The sequence below is a fragment of the Anser brachyrhynchus genome (genome assembly GCF_964034855.1).
Source record: "Anser brachyrhynchus genome assembly, chromosome: 4".
NCBI classification, from domain to species: domain Eukaryota; kingdom Metazoa; phylum Chordata; class Aves; order Anseriformes; family Anatidae; genus Anser; species Anser brachyrhynchus.
In genome coordinates, this window is record NC_137698.1 from 27,266,195 (window position 1) to 27,280,898 (window position 14,704).

The 14,704-nt window shown below is 41.0% G+C and overlaps 1 protein-coding gene across 4 annotated transcripts in view; it reads right to left on the bottom strand.

Annotated features, from left to right (window-relative positions):
* The window catches only part of CLCN3 (chloride voltage-gated channel 3), a 62,047-nt gene that overhangs the window by 26,985 nt on the left and 20,358 nt on the right, over positions 1-14,704 (bottom strand). Inside the window, exon 1 of one of the 4 annotated variants that reach the window (XM_080589042.1) lies at positions 7,577-7,847. The exons of 2 other annotated variants lie outside the window; for them this stretch is intronic. In XM_080589042.1, the coding sequence (XP_080445168.1) occupies positions 7,577-7,655 (79 nt within the window). In that variant the 5' untranslated portion in view covers positions 7,656-7,847. Of the gene's footprint in view, positions 1-7,576; positions 7,848-14,704 lie in introns of those variants that run through there. One more of the 4 variants, XM_080589040.1, reaches the window with a different exon arrangement.

A 14,704-nucleotide genomic window follows, 5' to 3' on the forward strand; every position in this document is an offset into this window, starting at 1 on the left:
TAAATTAAGTAATCGATGTTTTACTTACAATGTTAAACACAGAAACCATCTTTTTAACTGCCTGTACACTCCCAACAACCTCTGCATATTAATGACATCATGATGCTGAGCAGTGCTGCGTACAGGCTACTGAAGGAATGCTTTGTAGCATCCTCACCTCACCAAAAACAAAACACACCAAAAAAAATAAATAAATAAAAACACACAACAAGCCATGGATATGAAATGTTGGGACTCAGTTGGATTCCGAGTTCCCAATTCCAATAGTTTTAAGAAAGTAGCTTGCACAGTACTGAAAGAAAAAAAAAAATTAAAAAAACTGCCATAAGCATTAAGGTTCACAGTAGAACGCTGCACCCTGGGATGCCTGATCAGAACGAGGTACAGCAAAACCAAGTAATAGTGCTGCATGGCCAAAACCGGAATAAAGGAAGCAGATTCCAATGGCATAAAAAAGCTCTCTCCTCTGATGAAGTTTTTTTGGTTGGTTGGCTTTGGTGTTTTTTGTTTTTAATTTTTGTTTGTTTATTTTTAAATGAGACTGAAAAAATACAATCCAAAATAGCCTGAGTGGACACTATGCCTTGATGGAGAAAGCAGTCCTTGCAGGAACTGGTACATGCTTTTCTTAATTTCCTTCTGAGCATGAACCGATACTAAACGGCTGTTAGTTCCGAACACTGATCCAATTTCCAGCTTTATTTGGCTGGTCCCTCCTGATATAAGGCAGGAAACCACGAAATTACTAAACTAATATTTTGCTAGAATCACTCAGGCTGTTTTATACATTACAGCTTCCTCCTTGCCTTCTGTCCCCTTGAGGCAAGGAATACCTCTTCTTTTGTACTCACTATATATGCCTCACACAAGCAGTCTCCAATCTTGATTGACATTGAAACTATGATAAACATGACAAAAAGCTGACTTAAGTAGACTACAAAGCATTTGTCATGTGCCATGCAGAGCATTTTCAAAGGCTGCCTCACCTCCTCCAGTAGTGATCTTTCATCCTTTTGTCACTCGGTAGATTTCTTTCAGGAGGTTTGAAAGCAACCCTGTGCAACACACAGCTGATGAAAAATCACGGGGTATGATTACTTGCTTGTTTGTAAGGATACCTGCTAAGTTTCTAGCTAATCCATTTAAAAAGATAACGTCAGCAAGGACTAATACCTTTAAAACATATGAGCAGATCATTACTGACTCACTCACTATGGTACAGTTTAAAAATGCTCCAGCTAAAGCATTTTAAAACACTAACAAATCAAAACTTGAATTGCTGACAGTCATATGCAGCTGCATTTGTCCAGTGAAGGAACCCAGGAGATTAAAAAGATCTTTAGGGTCCTCCTTTCCTGGTCCCTGGATATGAAGAACTGAAGAGCCTCCAGACCTGGCTTCTCACTTCTTGTTGGGGTTCTCTCCTCCGGGGAGGAACAAGGCTCGTTTCTACATGTTGCGATTTAAAAATCCCATTGAAAGTACGCTTAAAATCTTTGAGTTCAAGAAATAAGGGGTCACGTGCTTCATAGTTACGTAAGTACAGTTTCACACAAGAAACATGTTTTACAACACATTTGATGCTCTCAATTCCCACTTAACTGTACAATGATCCTTCCTGAGTCCTTCCTTTTGTGCTGTATTCCTTCTTGTTGCATAAAAATGATAAGAAAATCAGTATTTAAAACAAATACTGCATCCTGGGTAATCAAACAGTGCATGACAGCTTTTCAGGAGGTTCTACAGAGTGTGATTATCTGCACAATTACCCAATATCATGTAGAGAACAAATCCACACATGCATAGCTTACAGAGAACAAGCTACAGAACTAGGACATGAACAGGCTCAAGAGGGTGGCTGGTGGAATAAACGAGACCAGAACTTTGTGATGAAGTCTAAGACCACTTCTGTATGCCATACAGCATATGATACACGTCTTCTGAATGCACATCACAACATACCCTGTCTCAGCATGCACCAACTTAGTCCATTTCATGAATGAAACATCTCTCAGGGCATAACTACCCAGCACGGCAGGGATGTACTCAGTGCTCCCAAATATGAGACACTGCTCTCCCCATTTCTCCATCCCACTCTTGGTCATACAGCTCCCTTGGATCAGCTCTGTCACATCATCCATCTGCTCAGTAAACCAATCAACTATGCTAATCCAACTAAGCAGACAAAAGTAACAAAAAGAAAAAAAACACTGACATTATAAAGAAGCATGGTTAAGGTACCGTGCTGACAGACAAGAAATAGTCAGTGCAAGAGGAGGAGAGGGAGAGGGAGTGGGAGGGCAGGCAAGCTCACCCCCTTCCACAGCAATGAACTGTCAGACTAGTTACATTGAAATATATAAATGGGCCCTTGGGGTCTTGTTAAATTTTAATTATGCCTTTCTGCTGGAAACAATTCAGAACTTCTACATCAATATTAATATCCTGCCAGTATACAGTAATACCTATTTCACAGAGCCCAAAACCCCTGAAGACGTCTGTTTAAAAAAGATTTTGGAGTTGTGAATGCAATGGGTAAATGATAACAATGGCACAGCAAGCACAGCACCCATTTCTCCAAGCATTACACAGACTGTCAAGAAACACCTGTTTCAGCAAGAATACTCTATCTTGCTGCTGCTCACACACCCCTTTTTCTAGATGATGCACAACTGAGCCGATTCTGCTCAGCTGCCATCCTTCCAGCTGACAGCAGCACAGCACATTTCATTTGGCTTACTTTAAGCAGCGTGAAAGGAGGAAAAAAGAAAACGCACCACTGCGAGTGAAAATGGAGCTAATCAGTTTAGAGCAAAGGCTGGAATAAGCCCTCCCTGACACAACCATCCAAACCTGCTGAGTGCTAAAATCAGCTGGGGCTGTATCTTTCCAGAGGCCAGACGCTAATCCAAGGCTTTGCTTCACCCATGTGTCCTTGGGTATTAGGTGCCAAGGGGAATGGAGGCAGGGAAGGGCCCAGCACAGTGCACATGGTAAGGATCATTTACACTCGTAACACAGAAGATTTGTATACACAAGGTATGTCTTAGTGCCTAAGCTTCTTTCTATAGCCATCTTCAGACCTCAAAACACAAGGCTTTCCATAAAAGAAAGAAAGAAAAAAAAAGACAAGAAACAGTTGGCAGTTTATTTAAATTTGTCTGTAACCACTCAAAAAAAGCCATTAAGCACTATTGTCTTTTCCTGGCTAGAAATAATTTTTAAATTCCAGAATCAGAAGCACAGCACGCCACGCCAGAATGCACCATTCACTACTGCTGGTGATCAATGATTTTTGAAGTCTTTGTAATCAAGTAATACTTCTCCCTTTGTGTGCAGCTATGAATTCACAGCCTCTTTAGTTGATTTTCTTAAACTGCATCACATCATAAGGTTCACAAGCTACAAATTGCTCTCTGCATTACAACCAAATTCATACAAAATGACAAAACTATATATGCAGCAACTGAAAAAAAGTCAGCTGGCAAATATACCAGGAAACTGGAAGACTCAGAACAAGATTTGAAAAACAGGGAAAACTATCAAAATGCCTGACAGAAGCAGTGAGTAGTAAATAACCCCTTCCCCTCCATTACTTCTGGCAAAAATAAAAATAAATAAATCAATCTGGGTTAAAAAAAAAAAAAAGCCTTTAAAAAAGCAAGAGTTAAGTGAAAGCTGAATAGTAGCACCTCAGAGTGAAAACAAAGACTTTTGAGAACCTGTATCCACTGCAAACACACAGGAATCTGAGAAAAGGGCAAAGAACAGGTGAAATATCCCTCAATGCATATAGCACATTAAAAAAACGCATAATTATCTTTGTCTTTTGACTTTAGGTGGAAGAATCACTTCTCTTTCTGTTTTTGATGCAGGAGGAAGAAAAACATGTATTATTACATATTCATTTTCTTATCTTAAAGTACATGGAGAATGGTCTATACTATTACTTTAGTTATGGCCCAAACAAATAGTGACTTCAGATATGCAAGTGAAGAGTTATGGGGGTCCTCAATCTATTAAATTTACAACTTAAAAATATGGACCGTGCAAGAAAGAGATGAGAAAAACAAAAAGGTATAAAGAGATGTAATGTTACGTAAAGCAAACCTTACAAAAGGAAGTAATCTAGCATCTAACAATGGCCAAGGCGATAGCCAGGACAAGAGAAATTTAGATAATCACATTTCTAAACACTGCTGCTGCATGTACTTAACAACTACTTAGATACTCTTTTGAAGGGCAAAGACAGGATGCAACAAGAAGAAAAATTCTGCCAATATGATTATCCCAAATCAGGCCATGTTCAGGCCCATGAAAGGCCTAATATTGATTTGCTCATTAGCTTTCTAATACCTCAGATACTAGCACATCTCGAAGACTTCCCCACTGCTCATAGCATGTTGTAAGCTGCAGGCTATTGTAACCACCTTCATGCAATGGTGGGTGGCCCGCCAGTGCACAATAAGTTATGGTTACTACTACAACCATGTAAACTGGTATGCCCTTAATGCACATATTTCTCACATCTCCTGGCTACCAACTCAATTGCAAATTATTAATGGAAGAGCATTTCACTAATTTTGATTAAGGACTTTCAAAATCTAAAATGCATTTATGTTTATACGGGTGGGTTAACAACCCCCATGCTTGTTGACGCTCACGTTTTACAACTGACAGCTTGACTGCTATATATGTATTGCTATTGCTTATGTTTCAAACTTTTAAAGAATGGCAAAATCATTGCTTATTTGGGGGGGGAGAGGGGGGTAAAAAGAGGGGAGTGGAAATCACGGAGTGTGAACATGTCCGTGAACAGCTGGAAGACAAACGAGATGCTGATAATTAGGAACTATCATATGGGTCCAGCTAAAAAGAATGATGCAAAAATAAATCCAAGGGCAAACAAATGAGTAACACAAAGAACAATTTATTTATACAATATATATTACAGTATGTGGCTTATTATATATAATAAATTCTTCTGAGAAAGTGTACATGTCAGTTACTTGTTATATATGCAGCCCTGAATCAGGACTTAAAAATGCTTTCTAAAGGAGAGAAGTAGTATTTTTAACTCATTTTATTACCACAGAAAAGACTAGAAGTGAACTCTGTTCCTGTAGTTATATTTCAGTATACCTGGGAGGGTAAGGAGGTCTGGAATTACGTGTTTAGTACCACATAAAGAGAAGTATTAGGACAGAGGAGGTTAAAGGAAGGCCAGATAACAAAAACAGATATTATTGGACACTACTTGTTCCCCCCCACCAATAAAATGACAAGTAGTAAATATGTATTAATTGTTTATCTTGTCATATGTTAAGAATATTTCCGTTTGAGGTTTCACAGCATATTCCCACTAAGAAAACTAAAATATCTTCCTAATGCAAGCCAATGGGTCAAATGTAATAATAAGTACAATATTTTGCATTTCATCTCATCCACCGTTAGTAAAGCCTGTTAATTAAACCTCAAAGACCCCTAATGTGTTAAACAGTCCTTTCGTCATTGTTGAGGTTCAGTCACTTCAGGCGAGCCACTGCAGTCAATTAGTACAACAAATGCTTTGCTGTTACAAAGCAGTTTTGCAAGTAGTGAACGTTATGCTGCAGGACCAAGCTGTCAGTATGTGAATAAAGAAAGAAATTCCACAGGCCTTAACAACTATGTTTCTTTTCTCAAAGTATCTTTATCTATTTTCTCCTAACTTGTTATTATAATGCTCTGAAATCTACATGAGGGAGAAACATCTTGGTAGTATCTTTGCCCAGATTTGTAGCTAATGTAACAAGTATAAAAAATTCACTTTAAGTTTAAGCCTTTGTTCCCATTTTTAAGACTTATTTTGATAGCTAATGACAGTAACAAGGATTACGGTGGTATTACAGATCAGCAGGAAATATACACAAATTTTAATGAAATCTGTGGCACAAACTATGGTCTGGAGAAGCAATTTTCATATGAGTCATATGCACTTGACAAATTAAGATTTGCAGGAGATTATGGCAGCAATCAAAATCGTGGAGTTTTGTTTGGCTGTTTTAATCAGAGCTCACAGTAGCAAACTGAATAAGCACTGGGTTTGAATACTATTTCAGAATACTGGAAGCAACAGAATTCAATGAAACAACTGCAAAACTCAACCAGTCACATCAGGGAATTCTCCCGCTGGTGCCTTGTGATGTCACCGAGACGCAAACACTCAGTCCAGCCCGACTGTTTTTATTACAGTGTTTGTAGATCGTATGCTTAAAAGCTAAACTCTAACGTGCCAGACACCATTTTGCACTGCAGTTCTCTACTTTTTGTATTGCAAAATCAACTAAAATCTGCTAGTTTCCAGGCATATAATAAAACTGATCAGGTTTCAATGTCTAACTATAATCTGCAGAGCTTGAAAGTGTAATTAACAGGGATGTTTAGCAGGGATCTACACTCTACCATTTCAGGTAATCAGCATGTACAGCCAACTCATTTTCACACCTATCTGAAAAACGAAAGCAATCTGAAGAGATCTACTTCACACCTCGCAGATGTATTAGGAAAGGACCATCCTCAATTTCTTGTAAGGGATTCTAAAATTTGACATAGAAAACTACCCAGCTACCTGCTATACAATTATGATCTGGGCAGAGAATACTGTGGTCAAAAAGCAGTAGCACAAGGTTAAAAATTTCCTTGTCTTAGAATACCCTAAGCCATGTTAGAACTTGTTGACATTCTTAACACATGCTGGTAAACACCGTAAGAATCATAAAAAGACAACAATAACCTTTTGTGTAAAGCATTAAAACAGATGAAGATGCCAGATGAAAACAAAAGAAAGTGTGACCTAATTTATGTAAACAAGTAAGAGATGATGAGGAAAGACACAACAGCCTAAAATAGAGGGGAAAAAAAAAATCTTATGTAAATGACCCTTATTCTCAGCGTACCTCCTCTTTAATGCCATCGCCAGCAGCCATAAATGTTGATAAGCTTCTAATTTTAGATTAGCCGATTTAAACAAAACTGAAGTGAGCAATTATCGCGTTTACTGTTCTTAAACGCGAAGGTTTAAGCATCTAATCCAGTGAAATGGGAGACGTCCTCAGAATTTCGAGGCGTCACTCATTCATTCCTACTCGAACTTGTCTCGCTATTTTGAGATAGCGCATCTTTACAGCGGCCGTTCTGCTCTAAGCTGGGGGTAAGAAGCAAAGGGCAGGCTCAGAAGAGGCTTTTTCTGGCAACGCTGCCTAGTTTTCCACCTGCCCCCTCGCAAGCCGCGGCGCAGAGGGGACCGCTCCCCGCCGCTCTCCTCAGCCCTAGCTCCGGGGCCGCGCCGCCCTCCCGCGGCTCCCGCTCCCCCTTCCCGCAGCCGCCGGCGGGCCGTGCCCCGGGGCAGGCAGAGGAGGCTCCGGGCCCCCCGGCAGGGCGACGGCCGTGCCGGTGGGGCAGGGCGGGCGGCCCCGCGGAGCCTGCCCGCTCGGGCCTGCTCAGCCCCGGGCCGCCTCGCCTGGGTGCGCGGGAGGGGCGGCGGCCGGAGCCCGGCGGGGGCGCTGTGGCGGCGGGCGGGTGCCCGCGGCGGTACCTCGCTTGTGCAGCTCGCGGAGCGGAATGCCGTCTCCTCCCCCGTCGTAGGGCAGGTAGGGATCGGCAGGGGCGTCCATGGCCGCGGCGCCAGCAGCAGGGCCGCCGGCGCGGGGGGGCGGCGGCTGCTGTCAGCCCAGGGCCGGGGCCGGGGCCATGCCGCGCTGGGACCCCCAGCGGAGCCGGACGCGCAGCCGGAGGCGGCCGGGGCGCAGGAGCGGGCCCCGCCCCGTGCCGTCACGGGGAGGCGCCGCCAGGGCCCGCCGGCGGCTGCGTCACGGGGCGGGGCACGGGGCCGCCCGGGCGGGCGCTGACGCGAGCCGGGGCCGGGCCGACTGAGGCGGGCTCTCGGCCCCCTCAGGGGCTGCGCGGCCACCAGCCCCGCGGCCGCCCGGGGGACGTGGGAGAGCACACGGCGCTGGTGGGGCCACGGCTTTCCCAGCGGGAGATGGCGAGCGCTGAGGAAGAGCTGCCCCGCTGCGGGGGCTAACCTCCCCCCGCAGCAGCCAGCTGCAGGGGTAACGTCGAGCAGCAACGGCGGCATGACAGCGCGTAGCTGGGTGCACTGTGCCCGTCTCTCCCCGTGCTTCGCGGTGATTATTGTGGTACTATAACAGCACAACATCCATATTCTATTAAAAAGCTCAGAGGGAAGAGAAATGAGAAAAAAAACACAGCGCAGTAAACACAAGTCCCTACTCGGGCTTTCGCTGCACTACACAATGGCCAAATGCTCCGAGTCCCGTAAGAAGCACAGGCACTGACGTGGCAGCCCCAAGCGCTAACCCAGGCATCTGGGGGACACCCGATGAAACAGCTACTGACACAGCTTGGGCAAAACCTAAGCACTTCAGTAATGAATATCTGAAGACATAACGGCTTAACTCACTTTAAATGCACAAAAACAGCAGTTTGCCCATATATTTCCATGTATATAAATATACTGCTTCTTGCTACCTTGGTATTAAAAGCAAATATTTAAGCATTTGCTTTCAAAGGCACGTGACACAAGAACTAGAATTGCATTAGCGCTGATTGGTTCATAACAGATGGGTTTTCTGAAATAATTTATTTTCAGTCTGAATACTGCTAAGACAAAAATAATGGAATGGTATTTTTGATGAAGCATGTGCACATGCAGATACACAGGCATGTGCAGCAGGAGTGCTTGCATTGAACCTGATGTTTCTATACACTCATATACAGATACGATGTATGTTTGCTGTACAACCTTATACTGTTCCTATCTGGCAATTTGTGATACAAAACTTGTTTCACATGAGATCTTTTACACACAGATTGTGCAGAGAACGGTGCCCATCTGCAGCATCAAGGCCTGGCTTCAGTTTCATGCACACAGGACAGAAGGAAAGGGATTCATTTTACCATGCTTGCCTTTTCACCTCTGTACTATGACTGATAGCCAACCATGTTAGTTTTCAAATGCATTGGTTTCTTAAACAGTTTTCCAAATGGGTCCTTAACGAAGTTGTTTGTTTTATAAGCCATTGCCAATGTTACAAGCCACATACTGTATCTGATCTTGCTGAGCACAGAGTAGGATAAAGAAACACTATACTTGCTTCACAGACCTGTAATATATCAAATCTTAAAAATATGGCTCCAGTACAAGTGTTGAGAAAATGCTGGTATATAGAGATTTTAAAATATAAAAGTGTGAGAATAAAAGAAGAAATGCGTGTGAGCCCTGTAGCAAACTAAAGTTAAAAAAAAAAAAAACTCTATCTTGTCTCTAAGACAGAGGTAACCCTGGAGATAACTCAGTTCTAAAATATTGGTGTCTTCTGAGTTGGAGACATCTCCATTTGCTGTCATCTATACAAAGAATTGCTTTCTGAAGGGTGGCCTCCTACAATCACCTTTTCAACAAGAACTACTCAATCCTCAAGTTTGTGAGCATCCATAAGTGACTTTCAGACCCTATATGCATTAATCCATTTTTGCAAGTGGAAAAAAAAAAAAAAAAAGGAAAACCTAGAGGATTTAATATCCACCCAAAAATGAACACCTAAAACCCTTAAATAAGATATATCTTAAACAATGAAAAGTCAGGAGAAAGACAGACAATGACTTTTGTAACTATGTATACACAGTCACAAAAGTGCTATCCTACTCCCACTGGTATCACTGAAAAAAATACTCCCAGGCACCACAGAAGCCGCCCAAAATTTTCAGCATAAAACCACCTCTGAACTCTAAGTGATCCATAGGACTTTAACTTAAAAGGAAGTGCAATAGAAACTCTTGCACATTCTCAATTCCATACCTAGAAAGAATCTTCTACTACATCTAAAGAAAGTCATTTGTGGCAGAAAGATTACCAATTTTGGTAATCTGAAGAAAGAATTATTAGAGAATGAACTGTTAGCGCATTTATTATATGTTGATTACAAAAGACAACACTACAAACTCAACTCCACACTGGAGAAAAGTATGGACTAGAGGTTATAGAGAACTTGTAAAACACAGACTGGAAGACCACCACTAGTTTAAGATATTGTTACTGAAGGCCTCTGAACTGACAATAAAAATTTGTTAGAGCAGAGAAATGGCTAACCTGGTAACCTAAACCTGTTCACTGGATTAAGGCCCATGCAAAGTTTCTACGGAAGTCTAAAATCCAGACCGGACTGGAAAAGATAAAGGATAACTAGCTAGAGGACTTACCTGATAAAACCTTTGCTATGACAGAAAATAAAGTCTGCAATGTTAAACAGATACAACTTTGTATTTGCTACATAAATCTTTATGAGCCTATGTAATATTAAATTACAATAGCTCTTCCAAGGTCACCGCTCGTAGACAGGCTGCCAAACACAGTTCTTTTTATCATCCTAAAAAGCAGAACAGTCATCTTCCCTTCTCAGTTACCAGCAGCTTGTGTTCTTATTGTTCATAACCACTGCCACCGCATGTATTACCTTCCCTACACGCTGGTCTTGTTTATTTTAAGCAGCAAAACAAAAAGAGAAAGACATTGCATGCTAACCTGACCAAAATAAGACAGTCATTTTATCCATCTCTAAAAGTCTATACAATTTAATGTTTCCAAAGTCTTCCTTTTCTAACTCATTTGAAGAAGTGTCTGCCTTTAACTGTCTGATAACTGTATATTCAAGAACATGTCAGTTATTTCTATTGTGAAGTCCTGCAAAACCCAAAATTGTAGCTAGTGAAATGGTGTCTGTAGTTAAGGCGGTATTTTGGGTATTATGGAGCATATGATGTTATGAACACTTGTAAAGCCTAAATTTAGTTTTACAATAGCTTTATTTTCAGTGACTGAGAACCCCTTAAAAACAGCCAATTTAGTGCATAAGAAAGCTCATATGTAAACAGCAGGTTTATAGAGTAGCTTGCTTTCAAAGAGATTTCATCACAATAATTATACTCTAAGGCCTCAATCCCAGAAATCCTCCATGCCCAAATAGCTTCATGCATCTGAGCGTTCCCATTGTTCTCAACAGGCACATCCTGTTCTTAAACATCATTTAGATGCATCTATCTTTGCAGAAAAGGGCTTTAAGTCCATTGTTCTGGAAATACCACAATGTATTTGGGTGACACACCTTTAAAACAGGCTGATAATGAAAAAAGTTACCTTAATCCTCCTCCGTACCATATCTTTTTTCTTTTAGGAGGAGGGAGAAGAAATATTATCTATAAAGTATCTGAACATACCAGAATAAGTTAGAGGTTAGACAAATCAGGATAACCAAGGGAAAGGTGTTTTGAGGTGACAGAACAAAGCCAATGAAATGTAGGGGAGCATCACTGAGGTATACCAGCCTCCTTAGCCAGGGCTGAGGAGACGAGCTTAATTCTGAAGCACTATTCTACCATATCAAATTAAGAAGTAAGCTGAGTTTAAATAATACAGCTGAACACCTTACTACATACAAGCCAAACATTTTCTCAATTCCCTCAATTATTTGGCTTATTCTGATCACAGACTATGTAATTTCATTGCACCAGGTAATGAAAATAAAAATCAGGTCTTTTATGAAATTCCAAATGTAAGACTGACAATGCTGAATGATCTCAAATAACAAGAGATGACAAAAACATGTCAGATAATTACAAACGTTACTGTGACCGATAGAAAAGATTTTAGTGACTCTTCACGGTCATTTCCTTTCCTGTTATTCAAAATGAAAGCTTCTCCCTCAGCAGAGCTAAAAGATAGTGTTCTCTTGAAAACACAACATAAGAGAGCTCTCTCTCAAAACAGCTACCATCTCCAACCATTTTGAAAGGACTTGAACCCATATGTGCCCTCCATTGATGGCTACATATGGAAGCCTACATATGGAAGCATGGCTACATATGGAAGCATCCACGTACAACAGGGTATGCAAAGAACACACAAAACCTCCCAAAACCTACTCTTTCCCATTCCCTTCATTTCCATTCCTTTTCCTTCCCGCTTTATTCTCCTGCCTTCTTCCTAATTTCCTTTCATTTATCCTTTTCTCAATCCACGTGGCTAAACTAAGCCCAGACCCAATCATTCCACCATCTTGCCTACTCCTTTTGCTTCCTTTGTCTCAGTTTACTAACCTTGCAGCCCCTTCAGTCTGACTTGGTTCTTTCTGTACAAAACCATGCAACTTTCTCATCTGGGTCACGCAGCAGGGCCGGCAAAAGGAAAACTAAGGACAATGCAAGAAAGACAAACACACTCCTCCCAGTTCCATCACACAGTCCAGGATGAAATAACTTAAAGGTGCCATCACAAGAGAGAAAGAAAAAAAAAAACAGTCATACAAGTCATACATACCTTTAGATTAGACACAGTAAAAATGATTTTTTTTTTTTGAAATCTTAGCATTACAGAGACCTGAACTTCCTTCACTTATTAGCATTACATGAAATCATGTGCTTGATCACAACGGTGTTGGCAAAAGGCTTCCCAGCTCTGTATCAAGCCACAGACAGAAGACTCCGTTAAACTGTTTCCATTGCCACCTCATCAAAAGCCTCAATGAGACAGACTATAACATGGAAAATTTAAGACAGAATATATCGCAAAAGCAAACAAATTTATAACATATGCTGCTGAGTACTTAAAGGCAGATGGGGCTTAAACAAAATGGGAAGAAAGCCCAGAAGAATGTGCTTAACAGTAATGCACTCTGAGTTTTATTATATTTTCATTTTCTTATAAAGGAAAAAAATAGCTTGTTTTCATAATTACAGGTGCTTTTTCTCCCCCACAATTATTTGTTTCCCCCAAATCTGTTACTTAATTTTGCTCACAATCATTTCATCCAGCAGAGAACACTTTATTCCACGATCTAGCCTAATAAGCTTGCATCTTCATTGGCCAACCACAGGTTCTTGAATTTTACAGCGTTGTATAACTTCCAGTGGTGCTTTTACTCACTGGCCAGGCAAGGAAGATAATTGAAGTCAAACCCAACTAGCAAACAATGCAGTAGAACAGGTCACAGAGCCGCAAACACATTGTGTAATGAATTCTGAGACTGACTTCCCCCTTAGGATAGCTGAACCTTCACTGCACGTCAGCGAAATATGAGTAAAGGCTCCCCATCACCAGGCAAAGGTTCAGGGCAGAAGAAAAAATAGAAAGAAAATAATGAAAACATGGTACAATGTTAATACATAAGACCAAAAATAAAATATAAAAAAAATAAGCCTTTGATCCCTGAAGACTACTTTGACCACTTAGCCTGAAAAAAAAAAAAAAAATAAAGACAAGCCTATTTCCTTCAGGTTTCTTTTCACTTTTTTTTTTCCTGGGGTTGTCCACCACACTGTTCTTGATGTCCATCCCATTGGTGATGGAAGAAATGCTTTATGATAAACACACTATGCAGAGTTATCAGCCAGGAGAAGTGCTTCCCCCCCCCTTCCCCCCCCCCCCCCTTTTTTTTATTTGGTCAGCTTTACATTCCCCTTAAAATATCTGTTATTACTGTACTAATCAGACAGGGAAGATTGTGAAAGAAAAGCAGCCTATTTTCTGCATGCATGAGATCACGTTGCTTTCTCTTATTCTCTAAGAGCCTTTTAGCTACTTCCTTTTTTTTTATTATTTAAAAAAAGAAACAGGTTTTAGCTGTTAGATTGCCCTTTTCCTGCTTTGGGGTTGTTTAGTTTTGGCCAGTATTTCCCACCTGCTGTTCAAGTTGTATGTGCAAGGGATAAAAATAACACCAACAGGTACACGTCTCACTAGACATGCCATCTATATTAAGCTTACTTCTTATCTTCAAGAACATTAAATCTTCTCCATACATAAACTGTATGAACACAGATGTCATGTCATCAGCAATTTTGTTAATACATAATACTACGCTATGCCAGGCATATTTGAATTCTGTGGAACTGTGAGCTCAATACTCAGTAGTGGTCAGAATAAAATTGAAGGTTGCTACTCTGTTTCCATGACATGCCTATCTTCCCAATACTGTGCGAAGATCTCATCCCACCCTTACGTTACAGATACTAGAAAAAGTTCAGAAGGAGGCAGTAAAAATGATCCAAAGCATGGGACAGCTGCAAGGTCCAACTAAGTAAACCAGAAATCCTTAACCTGTAAAAGAAGCAACTGATAAGCGAAGGAAATAAGTAGTAATGGAAATCAGTTATTTATTTTTCAACCATCTGTTCTAATAAAAGAGCTCTTAGAGTTACTATTTTAGATGATCAAGTGCACTACAAAGAAAAGGCAAGGACAAATTTTTGCTCAGGAGCATACATTGCACAGAGTAGCAAAACATAAGCTGCGAATGATTTGATATCTCATACTGGTGATTAATACACCACTCACTGATTTGCTGTAATCAAATCATCGCTCTGATGCAGTTCTTCTCCTGGGAGACTTGGGATTTTAATTGACAATTCTTTCCTCTCTACCCCCTTAAAAGGGGTCACTGCCCCCTTTCACAGTGACAGCACTATGCCATCCAGCTACATGCTAATCCCAGTCAGTTTCTACGTGCATAGAGTCAATGCACGATATCACAGTACCTGTATTTGGCGAGACAGTCAAGCCATCCCAGTTTCAGGTCACTCTGTCCTAGTTTCATATCAAACCTTTTTGTATCAACAGCAGTCTCACTTCAATAAGCTTGATAACACC